The sequence below is a fragment of the Tetrahymena thermophila genome (genome assembly GCF_000189635.1).
Source record: "Tetrahymena thermophila SB210 genomic scaffold scf_8254811, whole genome shotgun sequence".
Taxonomy (NCBI): domain Eukaryota; phylum Ciliophora; class Oligohymenophorea; order Hymenostomatida; family Tetrahymenidae; genus Tetrahymena; species Tetrahymena thermophila.
Window position 1 is genome coordinate 379,460 of NW_002476567.1, and position 24,978 is coordinate 404,437.

The following is a 24,978-nucleotide window of genomic DNA, read 5'->3' on the forward strand; positions in this document are numbered from 1 at the left end:
CAAATAATTATTTGATTGATGTTATAATTTATTTTAAATAAATAAAAGTTCCCAAACTATATAATTTTTAGACAAAAATTTATTGTTTAAATTTTAAAATAAATGGTTGGATAAATAAAATGAAGGAGCCCATTAAAAACATAATTTAAAAGGATAATTTAACAAATAAAAAATAAAATTTAAAAAAAAGAAAATTAAAAAGAAATCTATTATTTTCAATAATTTGTAATTCATTTTGAATAATGGTTTCAGGCTAAAAAATTAAAGAAGATATTTATTTATATATGAAAATTTAAATATGAAATTAATAACACAAAAAAAAATGAACAATCAGAATGATTAGATAAACTCAATATAATTAAACAAATAAACAATCAAGCAAGCAAGCATGGAAACACAAAGAAACAGAATAGTAAATTAAAATTTCGATTCAAAGAAATGAAAGAAGAAATGTTAAAACATATTAAAAATAAATAGAGATTTTTTACAGAGAAGAAAGGAAATAAATTATTGTTATTTATTATCTTTTAGTTATTAATTGATTAATTAATTAATTTTTTTATAGTATATCTAATCAAGTAGTATTAGCTATTTATTGATTTTCAAAATTAAGATTATACACTATGGGCAATTTCTGTGGTAAAAAGCCACAAAAGAGTCATTTTCAATACAGGGATAACATGTTGCGTAAACAATAATATAAATACATCCCAATTTGCATTTAATTTAATAATGAAATGGTTTCATTATAAAACTCCACATTTTATTTCTAAAAAAAGCCAACATGATCCCTAATATCAACGATGATATAATAAACAGATTAGTTGACTAGTGGTAAGGTTCTGTGATAGCATATTTTAAATAAAGGTTTAAACAATATGCCAACAAAGAAGATAATTCTCTAGATCAACATGATTTTATAAAAATTTTTCCTTAGCTTGCTTCATTTCCTAAGGTATTTATTTGTTAAAGCACTGATAAGTTGTCAGTATTTTTATTTTTTTTTGGAGAGGAGATATTTATTTATTTACTTTGCTTACCATCAGACGAGTTAGTTAGTAATTTAGTGTTAATACAGCTTCTAATTACAGTTCAAAAACATAATCTTTGAAATACTACTTCTAGAAGCAAAAATTTCTAGCATATTTTACAGACATTTTAAATTATTTTTTTTTATTGGAATGATGTTTATTATATTCTTTCATATTGCACATAGAAAAAATTTTATTTATTTTTATTTTAAGTGATATCTCTCTTCATATCAGCCCTTTTTTCATATTTTTTGAGAGATAGCTTTCTGATTAAATAATAAAGAGGCTATATAAAAAAAAGTCAAATTCACAAATTTAAATGACAAAATTTATAAAATATTTTAAATTATGAATCATTTGTGTTAAAATAGAATGTGAAGAAGAAGGCATTCGACTTTTTTGATAGGGACAGGAATGGAAAAGTAGATTTTAAGGAGTTTTGCTAGAGTTTATCAGTTTGTTGCAAAAGTGATGTCAATTCTAAAATATATTTATTGTATATGCTTTTCGATACAGATAGTGACAAGTATTTAAGCAGGAATGAAGTTTAAACTATGATAAAATATTGTTCGCATTATATTTTTAAGATACGCACAAACGATTTAGTAGTGAACAATAGCTCAACCAATAAAATTGTAGGAAATATAGAAAAGGACTCATTAGATTAATAAAGGTTAAAGCAGCATTAAAGCTAATTAGACAAACTATCAGTTACACAAGGCAATATAGCAATAAATGATGCTTATATAGTAAATGATAATATAAAAATCTTAAGTAAAACAACCTCTAAAGAAATTGGAGCAGCATATGATGCTACGACTAACAACACTTAAGATAAAAATTAGAAGCAATAGCAAAAAACGCAAAAAGAAATTTAAAAAAAGTAGTAAATTTTAATAGAATAGCAAGAAAAGGAAACATTGGCTTATTTATTTAGCAAAAAGCAAGACAAAATAGGGTATCAAACTTTCTATAACTGGGCTATAGATTATTTTAATGTAGAAGAGTTTTTTTTAATGTTTGAATTAGTACCTGATCCACTGCTAGAAAGAGAAATTATTAGGTCTATTATAAAAGAAGAGGGTTAAAAAGATAGGCAAATCAATTAAGTGTTGTTAGAATACCGTCAAAAGTAGCAGCTGCTGGAAGAATAAAATTAAGTCAGAAATGGGAATGAAACAAATAATCAGGATACTTCAAAAAATAATAAAAAGAATAGTAATGGTAATATAAAGCAATAGCAAGGTAAAGTAGCTAATAGCTTTGAAAAACTCCTCTAAAAGGAAAGATTTACAGAAACAATTTATGTTGTCTCATGGAAATGGTGGTTTATGTGGAGGTATTACATAAATTATGCATACAAAATTAAAAAGATGAATACTCATAATTAGCAAAAAATGTTTAAAAACTTTAATGGATAGGATACTTAATAGCAAGATAAAAATTCTACTAATGCAGTTAACTATAATGATTTAAAAAATAGCAGCCCACCAGAATTAGGTATAAACCTTATTTCTGAAGCAGGAAATAAATAGTAGGATAAAATCAGTGCGGCGAATAACAACAATAATAATTTAGCAAGTAACATTCAAACAAATTAGTAGAAGGGAATAGGTTTGATTGGAGAAGAGCAAAATGATCGTTAACTTAATGATTTTAGTAATATTGCAAATAATGATAGCCTATACCGTTCATAGGAGTAGTTTGAATCAAATTCTAACTCACCAGCTTTCTCCCCATAACGCAGAGACTCTAACCATTCCAGAAACAGTATGGTTGATTTGGAATTTAATAATAGCATTCCTAGTGAAAGATAAGAAGAGTAAAAGGTAAAGTACCATTTAAAGCCAAATGCCTTTAAAAACAATTTAGAGATTAACATGCGTAATTTACAAGAGAATGAAATAGGACACTATTAGTATCATAATCAATAGTATAATAGCAATAAAATATTAGGTGGAGAAGAAGATATAATTAGTGATCACAATCTGTTTCGTCCATACTCTCCTTCTAAAGTTAATCATGATCTAAATTCTTTCGGATAAGCACATTAAATAATAAAAAATACTTACGTTGAAAAAATAGACCATATCAAAACAAATGAGATATAAGAAAATAAAAGTCTAGGTGATGATGGATAATAGAATTTTTAAGGCATACAAAATCATAATTAGCCTTAAGAAAGCTAAGTTAGATCAGTTTCTCATCACCATCAATTTTAGTAATAAGGAAGTTTCTTTACTCCCAGATAAAGTTAATTACAAAATTAAAATTATCAATAAGAAACATCAGGCAATAAATAAATATATTTTAGCAACGCTGCTGCTGATAAGCATCTGCTAAATTATAATAATAACACTTAAAGAGATATAAATGATTCTGAACTCTTCTAGAATCCTAATTGGAATAATTAGCAATTTGAGAACTCACAGAATAACTCACCATCCAAATATAAAGGAATTATAAATCCATAATAAGTTTAGATTTAAAAAATTGAATAATTTGAAGATCAACATTAAAATATATTAAATTACTAAGGGTAGTAACTATTGAATTTCCCAGACACACCATCTAGCATTCCTGCTGGGCTGGTTCCTCTTTAGAGCATAAGGAATGGAGCCATAGATAATAATTAAAATATTAATTTTTAAGATAAAACCAAGCATTAAGTAGAAACTCACAATTTTGTTGCTCATTAAAATGAAACTGAAGTAATTTCTTAAAATAATAGCAATCTTTAGTAGTAGTAATAAGAAAATAAACAACAATAATAATATAATTTAAATTAAAAGCAAGCTTAAGAAAAGTACAATGATAATTAAACAATATATAATGAAGTCCTGCACCCAGAAACTAGAGGCATGAATACAAGTATTGTTTAGATGTTTTAATAATCACAAATATAATAATAGTAATTGTATCAAAATTAATTTGAAAAAGTAAATTCTGTGAATGATGGCTTTGATATAATGCAAATAGAATAGAGTGAACGAGTAGAATAAGGATAGTCTCCCTAAGATCATGTTTAGTTTTATATTTAAAAATCTGTTTATGCTGGATAAAATTAAAATGAAAGAAATAAACCAACAATAAATCCAAACATTCAAGGAAATATCAATTAAATTGCAAATAAAAATGATCAACAGTCAATTTAACAGTAAACAAAAAATATTGATCAACCCTCTACTCTGTTTTCTTAAATAAAATTTAATATTTGCAAGCCTTTGTAAGGTCTTAAAGGCGAAACACACGATCTTTTATCTTAAGACGATTTATCGAAATCAAATATAGCTGCTGCAACTAATAAGCATATAAATAATTACAACAGTAACCAAGTTGAGTAGAGTTAATTTGCTAAAGAATTTTAGAATAATTAATAACCAGAGTTATTGAATTAGACCAGCAATTCACCAAAGAAGTCAGAGGAGCCTTCTTCTCCAGATAAACAACAAAATATTATTGATGTGAATTTAAATACAATTCTTACAACCTAAAATAATACAAAAAAATCCAATGAAATAAACTTAAATACTGTTCATATCCCTACTGATAAGATGCTACATGATGACTATATGGACGAATTCGATAAGGGAATATAAAATACAGAAGAGTTCGGTGACCATGAGGAAGAAGAAGACCATAAAAAAGTTAACGATGATAGACTTCGCTTTTAACAGTACAGCGGACATAACCTAGGTAATAAAGAAAACTTTATTAATTTTAAAAGAAAACAAAAACAAAATTATTTATTAAATAATCAGGTGATAGACCAACTTAAATAGACAATACCGATATTGAAGGTGAGTTTCAAGGAGAACTACAAAAAAATATTTTAAAAAATAATGATTATGTTATTATTCCTGAGAAAGCTTGGGAAAAATTATTTTCTTGGTACTCAGGTGGACCAACATTTAAAAGGAAGAGAATAGTCGATATTCAAAAGAATTATAAAACTGTAGAGCTATATCCACCACTTGTGATTGGATACAAATGTAAAAAAGCATATTTATTATTCAAAAAATAGTAAAAGAAAATTAATAAAAATAAAATAGGTCGTAAAAATGGTGAAATTAATTATGACACTAGGTAAGAGTTAATGGTGAGTAGTTGGAAAACTTTAAAAGAAGTTATGAAAAAATTTTAAAAATACTTTAAAAGTGAAAAGTAAGAAGACATACTTTACTATAAAAAAATGGGCTCTTATTGGAATAAGGCTACTGACCTAGATAAAACAATGATAGTAGATTTGTAAATTGAAAGTGGAACTATCTTTTTGTTTCTTAATAAGGCAATAGAGGAGAAATTTTTGGAAAAATAAAAGATGAAAAGTTAAATAAAAGGGGGAATCAATACCTTTACAGAAATCTTAGATACTTATGAAGTCGGAGATCGCATCTGTGTGTTTCATCCATCAGAGAGAATAGAAAAAAAAGGTTATATATTCTCAATAAAGTAATTTCTTTGATTGAAATATTTTTGAAAATTTAAATTTATGGAAAAATTATTTTATGTTTCAAAAAACAAACAGCTTTTCTTATAAAAATAAAGGAGAAACTTTAAAATTTTAAAAATACATTTATAAATTTTATTTTTTAATTATTTGATTAATTTTATTGATAATTTTTTGAATAATAAAAAGGAATGATACCATTTAAATACATTTCAAAAGAGAATCATACAGAAATGATATAATATTTGAGAAGAAAAAATTAGAAAATTATTTGAAGTAAGAGAGTAACTAAGTTTCTTAATTGAATATTGACTAAAGCATGACTCATTTAAATAATCATATTAAATACAATCCCAAGATGATAGGTTTAGCTAATTTAGGCAACACCTGCTTTATTAATTGTATCATTTAATTTTTGGTTCACACTCCTTTTTTTAGATAATATTTGCTTGATGAGATTTATCGTGATTCTATAAAAGAAAATATTATTGTAAACTAGTCTTAGAATCCATAGACTGTAGTAGCAGCAGCTAATTCAGTTGCAGGAAATTTTAACAACTAGGCTATAGCAAATGTAAATTCTGTTATTTCAAATAACAACCCCTCAAACATATATAAAGATCAATAGCCTTAAAATTAAGGAAATTCACAAGAATAATAAATTTCTCTTATTCATGAGCTTTCACAGCTTGCAAAGTACTTGAAATAAAAGCCTTATAATGATATTTATGATCCAGTTAAGCCAGAAAGCTTGAAAAAGTCTATTGATAAATTAATGCCTAATTTTTCAGGCCATGAATAGCATGATGCTTAAGAATTTTTGTAGGGATTTTTAGATAAACTAAATGATGAAATCAAAATAAAAAAACTAGTTAATATAAACAAACCTGACGAAACTAATAATAGTGTATCAAACACTGCAACTAATGCATTAGCTAATTAAAATACTGCTAAACAAAATACAAGGACCATTTCAAATAGCAATACTCAACCACTATAGTTATAAAAGAATTCTTTTTCTAATAATAAAGATATAACTAGTTTAGTTAAATAAACACTATCTAAATACGTCTATGAAGAAAATTTAACTTCTCAGCCTCCATAATTTCCTCCTGAACCTATTTCTAATCTACCTTTACAGCCAGCAGTCTCTTCTCAAATGCAAACAGATTAGATAATTGAAACAAATCAAAATAACAAAAGAGAGTCTGGGGATAAATTAGAAAATTAATAAAATACAAAACCTTAGTAAGTGTTTTAAGAATTTTCAATTATCAAAGATGTATATATGGGATAGACAATCAATACGATTTAATGCTCTGTATGTGGAAACGTCAATCACAAATATGAGGATTTTTTCACAATCTCCTTACCTTTACCTATCAAAGTAAATTAATTTATTTTTAGATCTCTTTTTAAATTGATAAATAAAAAACAATTTAAGTTTAATTTATTTATTTACTTTGCAAAAAAAGAATGAGGTACTCTATGAAGTTACTTATGTACCTAGAATAAATAAGGGAATAATGAAGCCTATAAAAAAATATGGTATAAAATTACATCGCTCAGCTACATATGCTGATTTTTAGTAAGCATTTTACAAAACTTCAAGGATAAATCCATAAACAGTTGTTTTTGCAGAAATATGTAAAAACTATAACTTCAAAAATTTGTATCTCATTGATCCAAGTATTCCAATGAGAAATTTAGGTAACTTGTTTATTTTCTAGATTAATTTTTGTTACGCTTTCTAAAATTTTAGGTATTAGAAGTAATGATGAAATTACAGCTTTTGAAGTTATTAATACTAATTAATTGTTAGAGGAAGAAACAAAATCGCTATATCCTCATAACTACACTATTCACTCATAGAATAAAAATATCAAAGAAGGTGATTTCGTTGATTATAATTATTAATCTAATGGATTTAATTTATGGATGCATGGCTAAATAGAAAGGATAACCTTTGCTGAATAAAAAAATGAATAAATAGTCTAACTTAGATTACTTGATGAAAATTTGGTAATATTATTTATTTTTTTCAATAATTAAAAATAATTAAATTTATTTTTTACAAAATCTAGAAATAGTTTAATCATCTGTACAAATTTAAAAGCGAGCAAAAAAGGATTATGCCTTTTAGGACTTAGATACCATTTTATCCAAATTAAAAGGGATATGTTGTATTTCTTGTAAACAGAAGGAAAATGAATAACATGATAGAGAGATTTGGAATTCCTCTATGTATTATTATACCAGGCTGGCTCACTTGGAAAGAGTTACATCTTTTGGTTTTCAGCTAAGTTAAAAGATGCATTGACTTTGTAATTTTAAATTAAGCTTTATGATTTAATAGATATATTTACAATATTTATAATTAAAAGAATTACTTGATCAAAAAGTACTAAACAACAGCTAAAGCTTAAACTAAACAAAAAATAAAATCAGCTAAGACTTAAGGTTATACTTAATTAGGAGGAGAATTAGAAGAAATAGATTTCAATAATGCTGCTCAAACTTATTAAAACGATGACTACAGGACTAAGGAAAAGACCCACCAAGAGCAATTATAATATGTCAGAGAGTACAGATAAAAAGCCCCTTCTTTTCATGGATTTGGAGAAGATTAATTTTAAGGTAATTAGATTAATTAAGATGACGAGTACATAAGAAACAGAAAATCTCTAGTCAACTAAACGGATGCTTACAGAATTTCAAGTAAATCACCAATAAAAAACAAGCAATAAAAAGATGAAGAGCCACCTTAACTTCGTCCAACAATCTCTGATTACTAAAATATATATAAAGCTAACACTAGTACTTTTATTCATCAGTACTAGGAAAACCTTTAATCAAATGGGTATTCCAATTAAAATCAAGATGGAAATACAAATTCTTAATAAAACAACTTAAAAAATACAATTAAATAATCTGTAAATTTAGAAAAAAATTAAAAGTTTGAAAGCCATGCATAAAAAAGCTAGTAATATTAAAACCTAGATGAATACTACTCAGCTTTTAATGGAGAAATAAAGGATTCAATAGACTTCTTATAATGTAAATATTATTCTTAAAACAAATTAAAAGTTTTAATTTCAACTAAAATAAAAGCGAGTTATTTCCCTTATAGATTAAGAGTAATTGATTCAGTCACTTAAAGATGTGTAATTTGTGATCTTCCTTTAATTCCTGATATCACCTAAAAGGAGAGTTGTTAAGGCTGTGAACCTGGGCTTATAGAAAGACCAATATTTTGGGATATAAAATAACTTGCCTTAGTTTTTGCTATTGATTGGAAAGACTCGCTTAGTTTCAATCCCTCAAGCATGGTACCTTAAAATGATGAAAGGTAACTTTGAATTAATACTAAAAAAAATATTGAATAATTTTAATTAAATTTTTTAGCTACATCGATCTAAAAAAATAAAAGAATGAAATAAAAATGGGAATACCAATTTAATCTTGCTTCGATCTATTCTCTGCTTAGGTAATTAATTAATTAATACATTAATTTTATTAAAATTTAAGTAATATTTTAAAATAGGAAAAAGTATAATTAGAATGTGATGTCTGTAAAGTTAACTAAATATAAACTACTATGCATCTACTTAATAAACTGCCTAATATTTTAATAGTATTTAATTATTTCATATTAAATTTATTTTAAAAGTTTTATTTAATATCATAAAAGATACATCTTAGCCGATTCTAATATCAAAATGGTTTGTTTGAAAAAATTGATGATTTAGTTAATTTCCCATTGAAGAAGCTAGATTTATCGAAATGGGTTTTCAAAGATAACAAATTATAATAAGCTCAATAAAATTCAAAATAAATATAAGATAATCAAAATGAAATTTATGATTTGTTTGCAGTTGTGAATCACCTTGGTAACGGCCATGGAGGTAAAAAATAAAGCTTAGCAGTAAAAATATTTTAAAAAACGTATTTTAAATTAAATAGGTCACTACACTAGCTTTGTTAATATAAAAGAAGATGGATCTGAGCTTAAAGATTGCTGGGTAAATTTTGATGATGAATAAGTAAATTATATAAATTAAGAAGAAGTTTTATCAAACAAAGGATATCTCCTCATATATAAAAAGAAATTTTCTACTTCTGCAATAGTAAATCTAACATATAAAAAGCTTTGAGCTAAAAGAACAAAATAAAAAATTTCAAATTAATTACTAAGTAACTATAAAATAATTTTGAATAGATTAACAAAAGTAAGACTTAATTCTATAAAAAAGCAAGCATGCAATCAAGCTAACAAATAAATTAACTAACTAACTAAGTAACTAAATAAATAAATAAACATAATTGCTATATTATAAATTCGGAAAAGAGCATACTTATTTATAAAATGTCTGTTCTAAATTTAAATAACTTTAGATTTTAAAACAAATAAATATAATTAATTCATTGTAATGATTTTAATGATTATATACAACAACTATTTACTAAATTTGACAAAATCTCTTGTTTGATAATTAAATTACATGATATAATTAAATTTACTGATATTCCCTTGCAATGCTCTTACTAATTAATGCTTTTGACCACAACAATTAATTAATTAATATAAATCATAAAAATAAATATTCTTTTAAAATAAGAATAAGTTTTATTTCAATTTTTTTATATCAACCAGTAATTATATATGCAAACAAATAAAAAATATAAATAAAAAGATTACAAAGTTAATAAATAAGAGATGAATGTTTATTTTAAATCATTTTTAGTAAATTCTTTTCCATTAACTTATAATGAAAATTTTTTTAACTTTATGGCAAAACAAAAATTAATTTAATTTTTAAATCACTCTAACTCATTCTATATAATATGTATTCTCATTAATTAAAGTTAGTTTACAAAAAATATTTTTTCAAAAATTTGCCTTTGTTTAGATTTAAATATTATTTTTTAATATAGAAAAATGCTATAATTAATGAGAATGCTGGGTATACTGTAAAAAAATTTAAATTTAAAAATACAAACCACTTTTAAATCTATGATAATATTTATACTATAAATTATTTAGAGATAAAAAATTAATAATTGTTTTAAAGTATTATTATTTAGATTATTTTATATTATCACAATATGCATGTTGTAAATTTAAATATTATTCAAAGTAAAAAATAAAAATATTTTTTTTAAAACTAATTAAAATTTTATATTTAAACTACTTTTAAATCAATTATGTGATAATATTTAATATAAAAACTATTTTAAGCTATCAAATATAGATAATTATATGAAGGAATTATTAACTAATTAAATTTTACATAATCATTTTATGGATAAATATAAATTTTAATGCTTTAAATTGTTAATATTAATTTACTGTTAAATCTTAATATTTATTTTAAAAATCATTTTGAGCTGTCATATATTGATAAATGTATAATTAACTGGATCGTTTTGTATCATTATATTATGGAGGTAAGTAATCAATGCTGCAAATTTGATTTAATAAATAAAAAAGTAAATCTTTTCAATTCAAACAAAAAGATTTTTTAAAATTTTATATATCGTTAAATAAATTGATTTAGTGATTAATAAATTAGATTCAATAACTAAACTAAACAAATAAATAATAAGTTTGTACTTTATAAATGACATCCAAAGAAGAAATTCAAAGTTAAATTTTAACATTATGTGAATCTTAAGATAGTTTTGATGCATATTATGAAGAGATAGAAGAATAAATTCTACAAAAAAAAGACTCGTAATTTATTTTATTTGTTAAAATGCTTTCATTTAAAAAAAATGATAATCATAACTATAGCTTAAAGATTTAATTAATTGATTGATTGTTATAAATCATTTTAATATATTATATGTAAAAAGAAATTTGGTTAAAGCAATAGTACAGCTAACGACTTAAGTACTTGAGTAAAATAAGAAGGAACCTATTTAGCAATTTTTACTTTTGCTCGTAATAAATAAAACATATTTATTTATAAATTGTTTAGATGAATTAATTTTAAATATTAAATTTATATACAGCTCATTTAGAAAACAGTTGTTAAGAAGTCTAATGAAATGATTAACTAAGTGCATAACACATCAGCACTATTAAAAGTACTAGAAAAAATTGCTAAACATGAAGCTAGAAGCTCTGATCCTAATCGTGGAGCTTCTTATTTTCCAAGAGGTATATATAAATATAAATATTAAGGCGAATTACATATTTTAATTTAATGCATGAAAACTAAAAAAAGATCCTGAAGTAGGTAAAAAGTTCTTAATTTTAGTGCTTGAATTCCTTTACAAGTCAGCTAAATCATTTTCTTAGGATGCTAAAAAAAATCCTACTTAGTTTGCATTAATTTATAATAGACTGCTAGAAGAAGGGGTAACATTTCCTCAAGAACCTTTAACCTTTTATGAAACGAAGAAAAAGAAAAATGCCTCTTAATCTCAAAATGCACCTTAACAATCTGCAGTTTCTAAAAGAGATAAAAGTCCAGCACCAGAAACTTAAACTGCTTAAGGAGTTAACTAAAAAACATCTAAAAATATATAAATTTCAAGTATTTATTTATTTATAATATTTATTAATTACTAATTAATGTATCTTATTTAAAGATAAGATTTTTGATGATGTACAAGCAAGCATTAGCACTTTGTTGTATATTTTTTCGAATTTAGATGACATTGATTAAGACACAAAAGATGGTAAGATTTTTATTTTATTAAAAAATGTTTATTTATTATAAAATTGTTTTATTAGAAATTGAAAACTAATATAAGAGATTCCAAAAACAAATTTAGTAAATAAATTCTATGCTTGAGGAGGCAGATTTTGATGAGGAATCATTTAACAAAATGTTAACTTTCTCAGATTTAATGAATCAATTTATCTAGTAGGTTGAGAAACTTCAAAAAAATAAGTATAATAATAGCTCTGTAATAGAATTCAAGTAATGGTTATTCACTTACGAGCTTCCATTTTAATTAGAATAAGAATAATTTGAAAATGACTAAATGAATCAATAAATGAAAAACCAAGTACAATAATAAAACTAATAGCAGTAACCTGATAATAAAAGCAAGTTTTAAGATAGCAAACCATAAGGAAACTTTGAAGAAAATAAATTTGATGCCCATAAAGATGATAATTTTGATTTCAATTAGTTTGGGTCTTAACCTGTAGCTCACTAAGGGAATCAAAATAATAATGAGGACTTGTTCGGTACCTTTACAAATAATCAAATGAAGGATTTATAAAATAAGAATTAAGGTTAATAAGGTTAGTTTTAATCTCATTTTGATGACTTTGAATAATTTGGAAGTAACTTTTAGAACCTAAATAAGAAGAATGAGGAATAAGAAAATCAATCTAAGCTGCAACAAGAAGAATTAGACAGACAATATTAAAAATAGAAAGAATTAGAAAAATAATAGTAACTTGAGAGGGAATAAGAAGAAGAAAGAAAAAAATAGGCAGAATTACTTAGGAAGGAGTAGGAGGAATTGAAAAAAAGAGATTAAGAAGAAAAAATTAGAAAATAAAAAGAATAATAAGAAGAGTAAGAAAGACAAGCCAAATTAAGAAGACAACAAGAAGAAGACGAGGAACAAGAAAGAATGTTGCAATAGTAACTTTATGAAGAGGAGTAGGAGCGCTTAAGATTGGAACACGAATAATAATAGTTGGCTGAAGAATAAAGAAGATAAAAAATGATTAAATAATAGTAAGAGGAGCAAGAAAGACAAAGAAGGCTCTTGGAAGAATAGTAGAGAGAGGATGAATAATAATAAGAAGAGTCAAAATAAATAGAAAGTTTAAACAATCCATTCAATTAAAAGTCTAATTTTTATTTTAACAGTAATGATTAGTACAATAGAGACTCCTTTGGAGCTCAAAATCAAGGTTACTTTTTCAATTCACAAACATAATAAGAATAAAATAAAAACCAGAAAAGCAATGACAATAACTATTCAGTTACTGTGAATGATAATAATGTTTACACAAGCAAAGCAAATAATAACTTAAACAATAATACGAATTCTAATGTAAATAACAGCGGTCGTCCTCCAGCATTCCCTTCTTAATAAAAATAAAATTAGGATCCAAAGATATCTAAAATAGAGTCTGCATTTGGAAGCTCAAATTAAAAATTTTCAGTAAAAAATTATATTATTTTTGGTATATTTTTAAATCATATTAAAATTATTTAAAAGTTTGGTCCTGATTCTAAAAATAACTAAGCAAGCTAATCAAATAGAAATAATAATTTGAATGTCTAAAATGAAGGTTAAATTAAAAATTTTATTTTACTAAAATAAACATTTTTTTATTAAAAGATAACAGGACTGAAATGTCATTCAACGAACAATTCTCTGTTTCAAGTAATTTTAAATATAAAAACTTTAAAATTTTTAATAAATAGCTAATGATTGGAGATATTTTGTGTATTTCTAGATAAATGCTAAATAAAGCAAAAATAAATTAAATTAAAAATAAACAAATCATGTTTTAACAATTGATTAAATTTAATTTAATTTTAAAGCAAATTAATTTGTTAAAATTATAAAAAATTATTGTAAAATCTCAATATATTTTTTTTTAATTTAGAATATTATTTAAAATCTGATTTTACAATTTAGAACTATTTTTTTTAAAAATATAAAATTTAAGAAAATAAAAACATTTGATTTAAAATTTAACTTACAATTAAAAAATTAGGTTAATAAATCTATTTTATAAAATTTTATTTCAATAGATATTTCTGTTGCTGGAGGATATAATTAATATGATTTCCCTATGAAACATATCAAACTAATAGATAATAAAGTTTATAAAGGTTAAGAAGTTCCAGTAGTTAACAGCATAGAATAAACACTTAAGTAATATTAGTTAAGCCCATAAAATGTAAGGAGATTTAAATTATCAAACTTGAAGAGAAAAAATAATCTTTATGAAAATTCCTAAATTCAATTTGGTTGCATTTCTGACTTAATATTCGATTATATAAATTCATAAAATTACTTAAAGTTGACCATATTTATTGGAAACAAAACAAGGCTTCCTATCAGGAATATAAAAATTGAATTTGATGGAGATGAAAGTAAATTTTATTATTCTTTTACATAATTTTCACCATTAATTAATAGATTTATTTATTTAAAAATATTAATGAATTAATTAATACTAATAATAATAATAATGTAGGTTCATATATTTATGTTAAGCAAGAAAAAGTTATAGACTTTATTCCTGCTAAAACTTAAGAAAAATTTGAGTTGATAGTTGGATATAAAGATGTGCCTTTTTCCATGGTTAATTTGGATCTGACTGCTGATTTCGGAGAAATAGAAGAAAGCTAAACAATTGAAACAAGTGTTTTTCTTCCTAATCTCTTGACAAAATATATTTAATTTAAAGATTTAGACAGTTAAGCATTTCATTCAAAATGGAGAGATCTTCGAAGCCACATTTTAAGAACAGATATTTTTCCTGTTTCTAAGCAGATCATTAAGACTCCTGCTTACTTCAGACGCTTTTTCACTAAAGTTTTAGAAATAACTTCGTTAGAAAATTTTGTACTTCAGTAAAATAGTAATCAGTATGATATTAAATATTATAAGCTTGGCGCTTTAATTGAGTTGGCTGATTCTGAGAGCGAGTTTTTAATTAAATTCAATGTACGTCCTGATAATACACTTTGTATTCAAATAATTTCATTAAATGAAGCATATTAATCTACTGCTGCTACTCTTCTCTAACACTTAAGATTTTTGTTATAAGCATGATATTTTTATTTTAAATATAATGTTATTGTTATAAGTATAATATTTTTGTTGATAAATATTTTTATAATGTTTATATTTGTTAAGCGTATCATAAATTTTAGTAATTTATTTAGTTTCATTAGGTTTACACTTTTTTCTTGAATAATAGGTGAGATAAAAAATATATACTTGAATTAGTATTTGCGTAATTATCTAAATTAATATTAAGCCATTCTCTGATTATTTTCTATTATTGTAAAAAATTTTCTTTAGAAGCTTGATATTTTTAAATCATTAATTATAATTTTCCGCCTAGAATTTCTTGTTAACATGTACTGGCAAGAATTAGAATTTGCATAATATTTTATTAATATAATTAATAAACAGTAATAAATTTTAGGGTTATGAGTTAAAAATTAATTTTTAATTAGATTTATTAAAAAATAACACTTTTAGAGCTTTCTAGTACTATTTTTATTTTGTTTTGGTATATAAAAACAAATTAATTTTTTTATTTGATATATTATTGATTCCAAAAAATGTTTGATATTTTTAGGTTAATCTTGCATCAATAATCTTTGAATTTAAAAAAAGAGATTGAAATTTTGCTTCAAGTATATTATGCGCAAAGTATTAAAGTATTAAATATCATATTAATATTTTGCATTGAATATTATAGAAAAATATTTGTACAAGATATGTGAGGCACAAAAAAGGAGTGCTCAAAAACATTACTTGTTACTGAAGAATTTATGATAACTTGATTTTTGTATTAAAAAGTAAAAAAATTATCCAATTAAAAGTCTAATATTTTAAGGAGTGATTAGATTACTAATGTAGTTAAAAAGATTAGAATCATTAAAATTAGGAAAAATTAAATAATTAAAAGACTCTTCAAAATAAATAAATGAAAAGTGAACACTAAACTGAAATTTGTTAAATTAGATAGCTACTTTTAAAAGAAAAGAATTTAGTTATTACAAATCGAAATTTAAAAGGGCCATTAACTTAGAGCTATATTTTTGTTGAAGAGGATAATAACACTTTCATTAAATATGCTTTGAAGATTTAAAACATTGCAGTTGAAGGAAGTGGAGAAATCGATCAACTCAAGTTATTGAAATGCAAAAATGGAGTTTAATTTATTAAAGATTGTTGCCACTAAAGTATTGGGGAAGTCGTAGATGAATTTGTTATAGAAAAATATCATTTTACTTAGTTTTAAGATATATTTTGCTCTCTTAATGATTGGGTTAGATAAAATTAAGGCAGAAAAATTTCTGACTATAAATTTGTATCATTTGCTGGTAAAATTCTAGATGGACTAGAATTTATTCATGAAAAACAATGTTTTTTGAAAGACATTAGCTTGGATACTCTCTTAATCAATAAAGATGATGAGGTTAAGATTTGTAGTGTGTGTTAAGATTCATCAGATTTAATTAGTCTTCAAAATCAAAGCTAGAATTTTATTCAATCTCTCCCTTACAAGCCTCCTGAATACATAGAAAAAATCTATAATAAAGAGAGCTATAATTATACAAAATAAGGAGACATTTGGTCATATGGAGCTTGCTTATCTTTTCTAGGAGGGGGATAAATTAAATAAGTTTAGAAAAATAAAAATGAATCGTAATTTATGATAACATACTGTCATAACATTTCTAAAAAATCAAATGAGTTTGTAAAATTCATATTAAATATAGATCCTTTAAAAAGACCAAATTTAAGAGAGATTAGAGACAAATTAAATTCATTTTTTTAAAACAGCATCCAAAAAGCTATTATAAGCACAGGATCAGAATTAACAAATATACAAGAAGAAGATGAATAAATTATTATTTAAATGGAATAAAATAGCACGAAAAATATCTAAGTTTTGTCTTTAATGAAATGCATTTAAGAAATATTAACTTAGAAAGAAATAAGATCACCCTACAAAAAGCTATAAGTACACCTTATATATTTTAAAATAATATGTATTATCTCATTGGGATTAGCTATTGCACTTACTTCATTAAAAGATGCAGAAATTTTCCTAATATCTCTAGCCATTTAATTCCTTTTAACTATTATTTAATTTATTTAAGATAAGACAAACTCAATTGGTTAATTTTCAATTATTAACTTTTTTTAGAGTATTGTTGAGTTATCTACACTTATCTTTACAACCTCAGATTATTAAGAAATAAACATACTTTATTCATTATTTGTTCTGCTATAGCAAATCCAAAACTTTTTACCATATTTATAAAGCTTACAAGACCCTAGCTAAAATCAAAATAATAACTAAATCTAAAATTAGAATGAAGCTCAAAACAAATAAAATGGTGAATTTAGTTATGCCTTCTTTATTATCTTTAACTGCATTCCAATCTTTATTTGTATAAGCTTGGCAAATGATTAAAATTTAAAAATAGTATCAACTATAAGACTGATAGTATTCTACTTAGCTTTCATCTCAATCTAAGTTTAAATCAAATATAAGACTTAATTCATCAAATCTACTCCTTAATTTGACTCTATGATTAGATTTTTTTACATATCCTTAAATATCCTAGATTTCTTTATATTCTTTTAAAATTTTACTTAAGTCTCAGATTTTATCTTGGCTTTTTTCTGCTTAGCTAACACAATATTTATTGGTTTTATTGCCTCAAAGATATTTTCTAATATTTATTTAGCTGGCTAATTACTTTACACATTTGCTTCTGTTTCTTCATTTATAGCTCAATAAGCTACATAGTAAATATAAATTGAATGCTATTTGATATTTGGTTTATCAACTCTTATTCAGTTTATCTCCATGGCTATTTCAATAAAATAGTATAAATTCAAAACAATAGAAAAATGGATTCAAATAGCTTTATTTTTAATTTATATCACTTTATTCTCAATGCTATTGAACCAATCATTATAAGTGCAATTTATTAAAGGAAGAAACTATGGAATAGCTTTCTTTTCTTGTTTAGTCTTTCTTGCAAAGTTTGCATTGAAAAATCTGCAAACAGGCAAATAAAAGTATAAAAATAATCACTCAATCTCATCAAATTGAAGTATTTAATAAATATTTTTAATAAAAAAACTAATAAAACTTCTTTTAAATATTACTAAACCATATTAAATTATATTGAGTCTTTATTTTTTAATTTTAATAAAAATAAATTTAATTTAGAAATAGCTTCTTTGTTCATTTGTTCATCTTTCAACTTATTTGAATTTAAAATTTATGTTAAATAAAGTAACTTGCTTGCTTGCTGAATTTCTTGGAATTAAATGTTTTTATTTTTAAATATTGCATATTTTGTAGAATTATAAAATTTGTTCTGAAAAAGCATGTATTTAATGGTTAAAGTTTTTACGATTAAATTTAATTCAAACTAATAATTTTCAATTTTAAAAAATACAAATTTCATAAAATTAAAAGATTTTCATTATTTTTTAAATAATGAAAAAATAATTTTATAGCTTGAATTAATAAATAAATTGATTAATTTGTTTATTTTATTGGTGTTCTGTTTTTTTATAAAATTTAAGTAGAAAAATAATTTAACTTTTCAATATAAATTTATAAGATTGAGCAAAAGAATGTAGAAATAATAAATATTAGATATAAAAATCTGATTAATAAGAAAGTAGTGTATATACAAAATTATAAAAGCAATAATGAGTGGAGACAATAATACTAACAATAGTGCAACTGAACAAGTTAGCAAGAAAAATAAGTACAGAAAAGATAAGCCTTGGGATAATGATCCTACCCTAGATAAGTGGAAAATAGAACCTTTCAATAAAGGTGATATGTCCGAACCTCTTGCTGAAGAATCATCTTTTGCCACATTGTTCCCCTAATATAGAGAAAAATACATTTAAGAATGTTTTGGTAATGTGAAGAAAGTTCTCTCTGAATATGGTATTAAGGCAGAACTTAACTTAACAGAAGGTTCTATTACTGTAAGAACTACTAAAAAGACTTGGGATCCCTATGCAATTATTAAAGCCAGAGACTGTATTAAGTTATTAGCCAGATCAGTCCCTTTCTAATAGGTAAATTAATTAGATATGAAAAGATTAAATTATTTTCAATAGCTTAATATTGATATTATAAATTATAAATGAGCTTATAATAATTTTGTTTTTTGATATCTAGGCATTAAGAGTCATGGAAGATGGTGTGTTTAGTGATGTTGTTAAAATTAGAAGCTTAGTTAAGAATAAAGAAAAGTTCATTAAGAGAAGATAGAGATTAATTGGACCTAATGGATAAACTTTAAAAGCTCTTGAATTGTTAACTAATTGCTACATTATGGTTTAAGGAAGTACTGTTAGTTGTATTGGAGATTGGAGATAGTTAAAAATATTACGTAGAATCGTAGAAGACACTATGTTTAATATCCATCCTATTTATAATATTAAAGAATTGATGATTAAGAGAGAACTTGCTAAGGATGAAAAATTAAAGAATGAAAATTGGGACCGTTTCCTACCTTAATTCAAGAAAATGAATGTCAAAAAGAAAGCTAAAAAGTAAAAAGTTGAAAAGAAGGAATATACTCCTTTCCCTCCTGAGCAATAACCTAGAAAAGAAGATATTGCTATGGAAACTGGTGAGTACTTTATGACTGAAAAGGAAAAGAAAACTAAGGATTTAAGAAATAAGATGTAGAAATCTGAAGAAAAGTTAAAGGAAAAGATAGAAAAATAGATGAAATTATACGAAGCACCAGAAGTCGAAAAAGAAATAAAGAAGGAAGAAAAGAAGTAAAAGAAGAAAGAAAAAGCTACAGAATCTGCTTCAATCGAAGAGCTCAAAAATAAATTTATGGGAAATACTGTAAAAAAAGTTAAAATTTTTTGATCTATAATAAAATCTTTAAGCATTTAATAAGCAAAGGATCAAAATCAATAATAATAATAAAGGAAGAATTCTAAAAAAAATAGGTTATTAATTAATTAGTTAATTATCAAAGCAGGAAGAGAATTTATTCAAAAAATGTCTTTTTGTTAAAATGTATATTATTAATTCTAGTTAATTTTTATAACTTCTTCATATTGTTAGTTAATTAATTAATTAATTATTTTATTATTCTGTGCTATCATTTTACTTATCTCTTTCTTTTTTAACCGTATAGTTTTTTAATATGAAATAGTAAATTTAAACAAAAAACAAACAAACAAATGTAAAAATAATGTTTTAATAAAATTTAATTTTTAATAGAAAATATCTTTTAGTAATTAATTATGGTTTTATTGATATTTTATAATGGAATTTTGTAGAAGATATCAGCTAAGAAAAAGAAGCAATTTGAATTATAATAATATAATTTTTCTAAATTTTAATTAGATTCCAATCATTCAATTATAAATAGATTTGGTTAAAAGGTTAAAAATAGAAAAAAATCATAAATTGCTACAAAAGTAGAAACAAATATAATTTATATTGTTTATTGAAAGCATAATCTTAAAAAATAAGCAATTAATATTTAAAAGATTCTTCAAACTAATCAAAAATAAAAGGACAACTATATTATTTTTTACAAAGATTTAAATATGAGCAATCAGATTTAAGATATTATCTCTAAAAGAGATGATTATAGAATTAAAATTTTCAATTTATTCTATACTACTGCTAAGATATGCAAATAATTCATTTCATAAAAATGTATCAGAAAAATTAAGTAAAGTAAAGATAAGGCCAATAGCTTAGGAGATTCTATGGATGAAGTCTCTTTGAAATTAAAATTAGCTACTGATTATAAAAAAAATGAAAAAGCTTTAGAAGCTATAAAAGATATTAAATCAACTCATTTAAAAGCTCTCGCTTTACATTTTATTTTGGAAATAAAGCAGTTCAATATTGAAAAGCAACTTGAATTCTTCAATAAGGAGTTCTCTGGCGACTATTAAACTGCATTAAATTAATTAAAGGAAGATCTTAAAAATAAGGACAGCATAGTAGCAATCTATAAAAGAAAATTTGAAAGCCATGCAAGGTATTTATAATTCTTGGAATAGTGTGATAAGATTATGGGAGTAGTAAGTAACAAGCTAGGAAAGAGTAAAAGTAGGAGGTAATAAAAGAAAGAAAAGCTAAAACTCAAAAAATAGAATTAATAATAAAAATCTTCTGAAGTGCAATAGAGTAAATCACAATAAGATGGTGAGTAAATAGCAGAAAAAGAAGAATAAAATGATTAAAATGAGAACCAATTAAAAGAATAACAAACAAATGAATAGAAGAAATAGAATAATGGTGAAAATAAATAACAAAAATAAAGTTAGAAAGAAATTAAACAAAAATCTATTTAATAAAAGTATGACAAATTAGCCTCTAAATATAGAAACGATACTCCTAAAGAAAGAACTGAGTTTAAAAAGAAAGGTAAGGAAAGAAAACAATAACTTAAACAAGAAAAGTTTGAAAAGAGATAAAAAACTGAAAAATAAGAACAAGAAAACTCTAATACAAGAAAGAATTTTAAATAGCAAAATTTGCAAGAAATAGATAAGTTGCATCCTTCTTGGGCTGCTAGGTTGCAACAATAGTAATAATAATAAAATCTTTTACAATTTTAGGGAAAAGTAACAATGTTATGATCAATAGAAGATTTTTTCAATTTGGAAAGTTAACAAAAACATATACCCTCTCCTTTAAGAAAGAAAATAAAAATTATAAAATTATATTTAATGTTAATACTAAATAAATATTTTATATAATTGTAAACAGAATATAAAAAAATTATTCACAATTTGTTAGACTAAACTTTTCAATAATATTTTAATTAAATCAGATAAATCTCAAAGTTAACAAATATATTTTTATTTCATTAAATAAATCAATAAATGTTTGCTTAGAAAAGAGTTTTAAAATGTATATTTTAAAATCTACTAAATATTTCTTTTTTATAGCTAATAAAAGATTTTTCAAAATCTTTGAATTGTAAATTTCTAAAAAAAAGAGAGATTTATTTTAAAACTAATTAAAAAAATCAATAAATATTATATATAAAGAATGTCCTTGTTTTTAAACATTTAAAAATATAAATTCTACAAATAAATATTTTTGGAATAAAAAAATAGCTATTTAAATTAAATTATTATAAAATAATAATTTTTTTTAAATTCTACTATCTCAAAATAAAAATAGAAATTAAGGCTTTCTATATAAATAAATTTTAAAGCTTACTAATTTAGATGATATTCAATTTCTTGATAATTTATTTTATAAAAAATAAAATATATTTGAATAAATTAATATTAATTAAACGTTGAAAAAATAAAATAATTATTCAAGAATATTTTAAAAACACAAGAAAATAATTTATATCATTCATTCAATTATACTTTAATGTTTAATTATTATTTTTTAACTTTTGTCTAAAATTTTTAAATATATTTTTTTAAATAAATTTAATAGATTTTAAAAATAATTTTAACTTATTTTTGATTTTTTTTATTACCTGTTTTTAACTGCTAAAGAGTTTATAAAATTAAAAAATTTTAAATTAAATTAATGATTAATTTATAAAAATGATACAAAATACATTTTTGGAGTGTTGAAATTCATAATTCTTTCTTAGATATGAAAAAATTATGAGAAAGAAAGGCGCAAACGGAAAAGTAGCATTTTAATTTCTTTATTGGATTGAAGATATAAAGAAAATAAAAAAAGATATTTAATAATTTGAAATCAATTTAATTTTGAATTTTAATCTGACTGAATTCGATAAATTATCAGAAAAATTAAAAACTCATAATCAGCCTTTTTTGGAATATTTTAGTATTTAATAGTGTAGAAAAATTAAAAAGAAAAATTAACATATCACATCTACAATTGGTTTATAAAAGAGCTACTTCATAATATTACAATCAAAATGGATCTATCTGACAAAAATAATTTATTCGACTATTTGAGTAAAGAAGAGCATATTAATCCTCAAAAGCGTTTGTAAGATATGTTATTATAATAGGTTTGATCTAATGAAATATTAATCTTTATAGATTTGGCGATGATGATGAGGATGATGTTGATAAAGAAAATAAATTTAAGTTTTCTAAATTAAAAGATGAAAGCGGCTAGTTAGTTAACTTCTAAGTAGAAAAGGAGCAGAAGTAAAATACAAGTTTTTAGCTAATAATATAAAATTTATGTTTTATTTGTCTAATATAGCTAATCGCTATGTGGTAGCAATTTAAGCGATACTAAATCATTTTATAGAGCAAATGGTTTTAGTAAAATAGAAATTGCTTCTGAAATAACTAGTAGCTTGCCTAGAGATTAATTATTGAAAGACTGGTAAGAAAAGAAGAGTGTAGAAAAGAGTGGTAGCAAGAGTAATGTATTTTCAGAGAGAAAGAATAATCTTTTAAGCTCTGTTGAAAAGTAGAAGCCTGAGTATTTAAGTCAAGCTCAGCTAATTGAAAAATATTTTAACTCTAGAGTTGGATATGGTGACGGTAAGGTATCTGCTCCTGTCAAAACAACAACTAAACCTCAATCCCCTAAATTCTAAACAACTCAAAGATCCATAATTCATTCTTTAAGGTATTCAATACTTTTTGGTCTTTTCTCCTTCATATTTTACTATTGTATGCAAATAAAAATTTTAAAATAAAATTATTTTTATCAGAAATAAGTAAATGGAAGAAATGGAGTCAATGAATAATAGCAAAAATTCTGCAAAGAAAATTGATCCAAAGAATTTTTTTTTAGAAACAGAAAAGAGAGCAAGATCTCGTCCATAAACTCCAATCAAAGAAGATGAAGAGTTTGTCTTTAAAGCCCGCCCTAAACCAGATGATTCATTAAAGTTTGAAATTAAGAAGGTCGAAAGAAATCCTATTTAGTTCACAGAATTTCGTCTAAATACTGAGCAAAGAGGACGCTCTAAGGAATAACAATTGCAATTGAAACTTGAAAATGAAAAGAAGTAAGAAGAATTGTAGAGACATTTCCATGCTTAGGAGATTCCTGATTATAGTGAATTGTCATAAAAATATGCTAACTATAGTTGCGGATCTCCAAAACCTACTCTTCCTATGGAGTTTAAATTTGAAACTGAAAAAAGATCTGAATTTGCACAAAAAAGATCTTAATTTAGCTAATCTGCTGAGAAATATGAATTCAAAGCTAGAAAGGTTCCTGATTTTTCAAAGATTAGATCACCCAATAAACCCTCTCCTAAAAAAGCCACAGTTCCTGTAGAAATAAAGTTGTAGTCAACCTTGAGAGCAGAAGAGAGAAAACTTTTTGATGAAAAAGTAGAATTCAAAATGCAACAAGAAATGAAAGAGTAAAGGTAGTGACCAAAATACCAAAAAAAGAAGAGATTTTTTCAACCATTTTTTTTCTTCATAAAATAAATAATTTTTATCTCTTTCTTTACATTTGATTTTAGTCACTTTTTTATTTAACTAATTTTAAATTTATTTTAGATCATTTAACTAAAAGAATTTTAATAAAATTTAGATATATTGATGAAAATTAAAAAGCCAAAGAAGATGAAGAAGAAGAGGCTTTAAGAAAATAAGCACAATTTAAGGTAATTTTTAAATATTCAGAAATAATAAATAACAGGATAATATTATATTAAATAGGCTTAGCCAGTAAGAAAATATAGATAAGTAGAAATACATAAAAGTGAAATACCTTTGACCCAACCTTAATCTCCTAAATTTAGAACAGATTAAAGATTGCGTAGCACTGAAAAATCATAAGAATTTTTATGAAAACTTGGAGAAAAAGTTGAT

At 23.6% G+C, this 24,978-nt stretch overlaps 7 protein-coding genes across 7 annotated transcripts; all 7 read left to right on the forward strand. All coding sequences in view use genetic code 6, as the record gives it.

Annotated features, from left to right (window-relative positions):
• Positions 1-623: 623 nt before the first annotated feature.
• On the forward strand, positions 624-9,635 carry TTHERM_00069290 (ubiquitin carboxyl-terminal hydrolase; the record flags this gene model as incomplete). Its single annotated transcript, XM_001007767.3, has 15 exons — positions 624-687; positions 780-955; positions 1,403-4,727; positions 4,793-5,023; positions 5,084-5,483; positions 5,671-6,868; positions 6,957-7,191; positions 7,244-7,503; positions 7,566-7,805; positions 7,866-8,538; positions 8,593-8,830; positions 8,887-8,968; positions 9,026-9,115; positions 9,173-9,386; positions 9,445-9,635. The coding sequence occupies 15 exons, from the start codon at positions 624-626 to the stop codon at positions 9,633-9,635; spliced, it is 7,617 nt and encodes a 2,538-aa protein (XP_001007767.2).
• Positions 9,636-11,102: 1,467 nt separating this feature from the next.
• Positions 11,103-15,249, forward strand: TTHERM_00069280 (hypothetical protein; the record flags this gene model as incomplete). The annotated part of the gene is made up of 10 exons (XM_001007766.2): positions 11,103-11,215; positions 11,338-11,425; positions 11,497-11,644; positions 11,712-12,023; positions 12,079-12,168; positions 12,224-13,620; positions 13,678-13,750; positions 13,801-13,845; positions 14,220-14,564; positions 14,669-15,249. The coding sequence occupies 10 exons, from the start codon at positions 11,103-11,105 to the stop codon at positions 15,247-15,249; spliced, it is 3,192 nt and encodes a 1,063-aa protein (XP_001007766.2).
• An 886-nt stretch (positions 15,250-16,135) lies between these two features.
• On the forward strand, positions 16,136-17,058 carry TTHERM_000069268 (kinase domain protein; the record flags this gene model as incomplete). Its single annotated transcript, XM_012795549.1, has 2 exons — positions 16,136-16,912; positions 16,999-17,058. 2 exons carry the CDS (start codon positions 16,136-16,138, stop codon positions 17,056-17,058), a joined length of 837 nt encoding a protein of 278 aa, XP_012651003.1.
• A 194-nt stretch (positions 17,059-17,252) lies between these two features.
• On the forward strand, positions 17,253-17,666 carry TTHERM_000069269 (transmembrane protein, putative; the record flags this gene model as incomplete). Its single annotated transcript, XM_012795550.1, has 1 exon — positions 17,253-17,666. The coding sequence occupies one exon, from the start codon at positions 17,253-17,255 to the stop codon at positions 17,664-17,666; it is 414 nt and encodes a 137-aa protein (XP_012651004.1).
• A 1,228-nt stretch (positions 17,667-18,894) lies between these two features.
• Positions 18,895-20,086, forward strand: TTHERM_00069270 (KRR1 small subunit processome component; the record flags this gene model as incomplete). The annotated part of the gene is made up of 2 exons (XM_001007765.3): positions 18,895-19,275; positions 19,379-20,086. The coding sequence occupies 2 exons, from the start codon at positions 18,895-18,897 to the stop codon at positions 20,084-20,086; spliced, it is 1,089 nt and encodes a 362-aa protein (XP_001007765.2).
• Positions 20,087-20,778: 692 nt separating this feature from the next.
• Positions 20,779-21,825, forward strand: TTHERM_00069260 (hypothetical protein; the record flags this gene model as incomplete). Its single annotated transcript, XM_001007764.1, has 1 exon — positions 20,779-21,825. The coding sequence occupies one exon, from the start codon at positions 20,779-20,781 to the stop codon at positions 21,823-21,825; it is 1,047 nt and encodes a 348-aa protein (XP_001007764.1).
• A 1,277-nt stretch (positions 21,826-23,102) lies between these two features.
• Positions 23,103-24,957, forward strand: TTHERM_00069250 (targeting protein for Xklp2 protein; the record flags this gene model as incomplete). The annotated part of the gene is made up of 6 exons (XM_001007763.2): positions 23,103-23,176; positions 23,230-23,340; positions 23,399-23,773; positions 23,859-24,521; positions 24,698-24,770; positions 24,826-24,957. 6 exons carry the CDS (start codon positions 23,103-23,105, stop codon positions 24,955-24,957), a joined length of 1,428 nt encoding a protein of 475 aa, XP_001007763.2.
• Positions 24,958-24,978: the final 21 nt, after the last annotated feature.